At 53.8% G+C, this 7,231-nt stretch overlaps 1 protein-coding gene across 1 annotated transcript in view; it reads right to left on the reverse strand.

Annotated features, from left to right (window-relative positions):
- The window catches only part of STX1A (syntaxin 1A), a 296,907-nt gene extending 289,908 nt beyond the window's left edge, over positions 1-6,999 (reverse strand). The window contains exon 1 of the mRNA XM_065418475.1: positions 6,883-6,999. Within this exon, the coding sequence (XP_065274547.1) occupies positions 6,883-6,999 (117 nt within the window). The remainder of the gene's footprint in view (positions 1-6,882) is intronic.
- Between the last annotated feature and the right edge of the window lie 232 nt (positions 7,000-7,231).

Consider the following 7,231-nt stretch of genomic DNA (forward strand, 5'->3'; position numbering starts at 1 on the left):
GTGTAAACAGGCTCACCTCCTACTGATTTCAATAGGATTTGCAATCTGCTTACACCAGGGCTGATGTCAGTACAAAAATCTTTCAAGATCAGGTCTCCAATTGACTCTTTCTTCACATGAGAGTAAATTTCTTAGCTCTGAGGGGATACATGAATCTCCCATTCCCTGATTGTTTTGAATGCCCATTCTTCTGTGAGCAGTGCCCTTCCCTTCCTAGGGCGTTAGATGGGCTTAAAAGCCACTGTACCCAGAACATTGCAGGGAAGCCCTAGGATTCGCACTTTAAATTTTAAAATTCAAGTATAATTTTAAGAATCCCATTAAAATGCAAAGCTTCAGCCTATGGGGCAGCAGAACCCTTGTGCTGGTCTCCTTTTGCTTTGATTAAAGCCATTTTTTCATCTTCTTACTAGCTGAATTTACGAGATCTATGAAAATGAGAAGAAATTGGCCCAGCTTATTAATGAGGCTGGCTAGAGAGACCTGCATCTCAAGTACAGACAAAGCAAAACCAAGCCTCCTCCTAACCTTAGTTCAGTAGAGGAACCACTAGCAAATGAGTAGATCTCCCCAGATAGAGCCCCCTTTATCATTTCTTTAAATAAACATTACTTTCATGCTTTGCCTTTCTGGCGTGCTGTTTGCACCTACTGCAGAAATTTCACCTCTCGCTTCTCTAGCCCTAGGGTTTTCATCTCTAACCATGACACACATTCCCAGCCCACGGGACCTTAACGCTGTCTTCTAGGGACACACAGGTGCTTAAAGGAGACCTGCTCCCGTTTGGCTCAGACGTTCACAGGGTGTGAAGCCCTTCCTGCCATTCAGAGAACAGAAAGGATCTTCAACTGAAGGCTTTAATTAAAAATGTTTTTTCCAAGCATACACCTGGTGGCAGCCATCTTGCTGAAGACACACACAGCATGATACTGGCAGAGAAGGGGTCCCGGTGAGACACAGTCCTGCTGGAATGCTGTTGTCAGGAGCAGAAGGACACTCATGTTTACAATCTTTAAAAACGTTCAACATTAAGCTATGGTTATTTCATTCAGTTGCTGAACACAGCAGGATAGAAACTGAATGGCCCGTTCTCTCTTTTTTTTTAATATTTAAAAATGAATATTTTAAATACTCTGCCAGTGTCACTCCTCAGCCAGCTAGTGGCTGCCAACAGGGCACTCACGTGACTTTATTTCTTTATTTAAAACTCTATTTTCAAATCTATTTCACAGTCAGCACTGTACATAGAGGAAGAGTTCCTTGCCTTGGGAGCTTTCCAACTGCTTCTGTTGAACAGAATGGCTGCAATTTTCCTTCATTCATCCCCCTCAAAACACACACACACCTTTCTGTTTCAGAATCACCGAAAAGAGAGAGACTTCCCTATTGTACGTTTTCTAGTTTTCCATCCAGCCCAGTTTTAGGAGTCCGAAGTAGCAGGGCATCTACCCCTTCCCTTGGGAGACAATTGCACAGTCTACAGAGCTCACCATTACAACTTTCTCCTGGCACTCAGCCTACATTTTCCTTTTCTTCATTTTCCTCTATTCATCCTAGGTTTAACCCCATTGTATCATGAGTTTTCAAATGATTCCTCTCTCTGTCTGGGATTAACACATTTCAAATAGCATTCATGAAACTGAGGAACAGCACTGCCTGCAGTAGAGACTCTACACACAGGCACTGAGCAAGTTCATCAATCACAGCTCTGACAGTGGACTTCAACCCTGACACACACACACACTCTAGTCCTTGGACTTCCTAGAGCAGAAACTGCTAATTGCACCAGTTTGCTAATTTCAAAATATGAGTGAGAGGGGAGTAGCAGGAATGTCGCTCTATACTAGTGTCTATCACTGTAAAACTATGATTAACCTACTTCATTCTTATTTCTGACCTAGCTGCGCATTTGAACTCAGAACTCCAGAAGAGGCAGGCCTGTGCACAAGCATCACCACTATTTTTGCAGGACAAACAAAAACAATATTTTTTGGCTCAGCAGCAGGGATTGACCCATTTGTACAGCACCCAGCACAATGGGGCTCCAGTCCCAACTGGGACCTTTGGGGGGTTTCCAGGATATAAATGTTCGCTACTATGACAGTGGCCCTTGCGTTATTTATTTTGATAGACAAAGTGCATTTACTCTGTCTCCACATGCAGGGCTTTGGAGCGGAGCCCGGAGCTGGAGCGCGGAGCAGCTCCGGAGCAGTGGAGCTGCAGGTTTTTGCCTGGAGCTGGAGCGGAGACGGAGCACGGCTCCACAGTCCTGCCACATGTTCAGTTTTTCATGTGCCACAGTGGGGGGGGGGGGGGTTGGTGACCATGAGTAACTGCATCATAGATGTTATCAAGGGGAATCTAGAGGTTTTAGCTGCTGTGCTTGTGGCAACTGGTGAGGAACGGGAAGTGGTTGGCAGCTTAACTGAGTGTTTCTTTTAACATGATCAACAATGCCAAAGCTAATGCCTACATTTAAAGTAGCATTGTTAGGTTTCAGAGTCAACTCTCTGTTTGACCCGAATGTGCCAGTTCACGTGTCTCAGAGCAGACAACTTGACATTGGTTACACTGGTCTCGCATTTTCAGTTACCTTCACAACCATGAAGGCAAGAAGCACCATTTCCCCTCTCCCCCCACCTTCAGGAAAAGCTGAGATTCTGCAGCACAATTCCATGTTCACAGAATACACGGGATGCTGGCAATAGTGAACAGAAAATTAAATGTGTGATATGGTGGCAATGGACTGTCAGTTGCAACTATCAGGTCAGAAACAAGAAAGCAAAAGTGTCTCAGTGGCACTAATGAGACTGCACCTACAATACTATGTAGCTCTTGGTTCCTCATTATCTGAGCAATATCTGCAAACCAAAGAGAATGAAAAAATAACAGAAATGAGTAAGGGTCAGAGGAACTGATTTATGAAGAGTTAAACAGCTAAATATGTACACCTGGGTTAAACAGCAACTAAAAAGCTACGATATCAAACTACAATTACCTGAAAAGCAAAAATACCAACAGATCTCAAAAAGGACAATTAAACTAGGAGAAATGGTATGAAATTCCACAAAGGAAAACAGTCTGGATATCTGGAATCATTTGCGAGATCTCTTGTATAGACTCCCAATCTCTAATTTCTCTGTCACTGGGGATCTGCTGCGGCTTCTTAGAAGAACTTTCCTGCAAGTAGCCCCCAGGCAGCGTTATGAAGGCAAAACCTCAGCAACTCTGTTCAGTTTCATTCTGAAGCCAATGCCTTTGCTAGGAAGCGTAACTAAGCATAAATACTCTCCAGACTGTAGACAAAAGATGCCTGCTGAGATGCAGAGAGTCAGGTAAAATCTGGGTTAATGGTGTTACTATTTATAACGTGATAGTGCCCAGACCCTCCAATGAAGATCTGGGCCACATTATGCTCGGTTCTGCATAAACTCACAGAAAGATACGGTTCCTGCCCCAGAGAGCTTACAATTAAGGGCCCCAATCCTACAACTGGATTCACATGGATGGACCCTTAACTTCAAGGGGGTTCTGTGTGGGCACAAGGGTCTGTCTGCATTGATTCAACCGCAGCAGTGCGGGAGTACAAGTTGCAACACATGGCTGTAGCAAAAACCAGAGGGGAAAGAGGGAGGATGACAAGAACAGGTGAATCATAGAATCATAGGTGGCGAGTTATATTCTCACATGGTGCCTGGGCACCAGCAATATTCAGAGCCCAGGAGCCCAGCTCCACCAATATTTGGGGCCGGGTGTTCCCCCCTGGCCCCACCTGCCACCGGCCCCACCTGCCACCGCCCCCCCCCCCCCCCCGAGTGTCCCCTGGCCCCAGGAGCTCCGCCAGCTTTTCTGCCGCCCTAGGCGGAGGAAGGTCCCGCCGCCGAAATACCGCCGCGGTCGCCGCCCCCCAAATTGTAGTGCCCTAGGCGACCACCTAGGTCGCCTAATGGGTTGCGCCGGCCCTGCCCGGCCCCGACTTGGAGGCCCACGCACAGCCCCCAGAGCAGAGTGTCCCTGCCTCTTCCGTGCAGCTCCATGCTGCCTCCCTGCAGCAACTGCTGCTGCAGGGTCCTAGTGCCCCCCATCTCAACTGCCAGAGCAGACGGACTCTGAGCCTGGCCTTCCCCCTCAGACCCTTCCCTTTTCCGGCAGGACCCTCCACCAGCACAGGGGGGCCCCCCGCCCACAGTCACCGCTCCTGCCCCATGCTGGGCAAGGGGCAGCCCCATCCCTCACCCCCAGTGAGGCTACAGTCAGGGGCAACAGCAGGGGAGGAGGCGCACGCAGCACCTCCCGGCACCCACCACGGGGGAGGCGAGGGAGATTCCTGGACCTGAGAGAGGCCCTAGGAGCACATGCAGTGACAGTGGTGGGGGTGAATGTGCTGCTGGGGGCGTGGGAAAAGGGGGCTCCTCCCCCAGAGCTCGCTGCTGCCAATGCTCAAATCACTAAGCTATCCCCCCTCCCCCAAAGGTGCTTACACAGGCTAGTGATACATACACTTTGATGGTTCCAGGATATTATGAACACCCACACCAGCAAACTCACTGACTTCCAAGACCAGCTGCTGAATGTAAACCCTGGTCCATTGATTAAGGACATCCAGAAATAAAACCTGGCCCAACTGATTCAAACAGTCACACAGCAGCCATGGAAAGCTCTCTGGAAGTCAGGGTGAAGCAGCCTCACAGGCCTGATCAGGGACAAAGACACTGTTTGATGCACACATCCCCTTCAAGGTTGAAGGGTGTATCAGATCCATTCTTACAACTTCCTGCTGATCTGCCACTCTCCAGAACATCCATTCAGCCAGCCTCTGCCACAGCTCCTGGGAAGATTTTTGGACCCACACACATAACCTCCTCACCCCCAGCAAGTGGGTCAAGTCCACTTACACAACCTCCCCCAAGGTCTTCCCCTTCCTCAACCCCTCACATTCTCACACAGGTTCACATCTCTTCTCCCCACCCTGAGTATGCTGCCCCTACACTAGAGGGTGTCAAAACCTACACAGCGGTCCTGCCCTCCTTTGCCATATGGGGTGTGAGGAGACTTTTTATTCTAGTCAAGACAACCCACTCACACAAGCGCGCCCTCCCTCCGCACCCGCGAATGTGTCAGAACCACTCACACAATCGGCTGCCCGGGCCCTGCAGCATGCGTGTCACATTCAATAATACTTCATTACCATGTCAAGCTCTATGTTGTCAGAGCACACAAAACAGAAACCTCAGATCACCTCTGTACGCAGACACAACACATCAAGCCCCCCAGTGCAGGCCCCCTCTCGCCCCAACACATCCAGCCCCCCCCACACATACACACCAAGGCCCAAGCCAGCAAGGGCAGGGTTTGACATAACCCCCACACACCCATACCCCAAACCTCGCCCTGGGATGGAGCATCACAGTGTGTTTAGGGTATAATCACTTGTTTGTCACATTCACTCACACAACCTCCCTGGCCACCCCACCCCACCCCTGCCACTGCAGAAGTACAGCTACTTCCCCTCACACCACTTCCGTCTTTCCAGGAATGCAAGACCCACCCCACCCAGACACACACAGTCCCTCACCACCCTATGCGGCAGAGCTGTCAGAGTTGGGGTGCTGGGGGTCTGCCACCCCCTGTCTACAGGAGTGCTTGGGGGGGTCACCTGCATCCGGGTGTGACATCTGCAACACACACACACACCTCCCTAGAGGGGTACGACTCTTGCACTCCTGGATCCAGGGGGTGAGAGACAGGGCCGACGCTTCCATTTAGGCGACCTAGGCAGTTGCCTAAGGCACCAGGATTTTGGGGGGGGGCGGCATTTTGCCGCCCTCGGCAGCAATTCGACGGCAGGGGGTCCTTCCGCGCTCCGGGTCTTCGGCGGCAATTCTGCGGCGGGTCCTTCACTCGCTCCGGGACCCGCCACCGAAGTGCCCCGAAGACCGGGAGCTCGGAAGGACCCCCGCCTAGGGCGCCAAAAACCCTGGTGCCGCTCCTGGTGAGAGAGCCACATACACCACCCTCCATCTCCCATCCCAGGATAGGCCAGTCCCCCATCTCACTCCCAGGAGGAGCCAGCTTCCCCCACACAGCCCCCACCTCACCCCCAGGAGAGGCCAGCTCCCCACACACACACACCCCATCTTCCCCACACACACCCCATCTCACCCCCAGGAGAGGCCAGCTCCCCCCACACACACCCCATCTCCCCCACACACAGCCCCCCATCTCACCCCCAGGAGGGACCAGCTCCCCCCCACACACACCCCATCTCACCCCCAGGAGAGGCCAGCTCCCCCCCCACACACATACCCACACACACACCCCATCTCACCCCCCAGAGGGACCAGCTCCCCCGCCCCACCTCACCCCCAGGAGGGACCAGCTCCCCACACACACCCCATCTTCCCCACACACACCCCATCTCACCCCCAGGAAAGGCCAGCTCCCCCACACATACACCCCATCTCACCCCCAGGAGAGGCCAGCTCCCCCCCACACACCCCCCATCTCCCCCACACACAGCCCCCCCACACACACCCCATCTCACCCCCAGGAGGGACCAGCTCCCCCACCCCCATCTCACCCCCAGGAGAGGCCAGCTCCCCCCCCACACCCACCCACACACACACACACACCCCATCTCACCCCCAGGAGAGGCCAGCTCCCCCACACACACACACACCCACACACACACCCCATCTCACCCCCAGGAGAGGCCAGCTCCCCCCACACACACACCCCATCTCACCCCCCAGAGGGACCAGCTCCCCCGCCCCATCTCACCCCCAGGAGAGGCCAGCTCCCCGCCCCCCATCACTCCAGGGGGACTAGCCCCCGGGCGAGCCCCGCGCTGGCCCCCGCACCCCGGGCCCAGCCGGCGCTCACCGCGCGGAGCTCCCCCGTTCGGTCCTTCATGCTCGCTCCGCCCGGCACCCGCTCGGCTCGGCGCTGCCTCCCCGGCTCCGGCCGCGATCGGGGGGCGGGGAAGGAGGCGCGGCACATGCGCCTCAGCCGGAGCCGGGCCGGGCCGCCGGGCGCAGCGAGGGACCCGGGGGCACCGGCCTGGGGCTGCGGAGACTCGGGGGCAGCTGGGAGGTGTGAGTGCGAGTGGGGGTCCCGCTGGGGTCACACCTGGTGGTGTGCAGGGGCGGGGGGCTACACTGGGGTGGGGAGTTACACTTCGGGGGAGGTGGTTACACCTGGGGGGGATTTACCCTTGGGTGAGGGTGTGCCC

Source organism: Emys orbicularis, chromosome 17 (assembly GCF_028017835.1).
Source record: "Emys orbicularis isolate rEmyOrb1 chromosome 17, rEmyOrb1.hap1, whole genome shotgun sequence".
Taxonomy (NCBI): Eukaryota; Metazoa; Chordata; order Testudines; family Emydidae; genus Emys; species Emys orbicularis.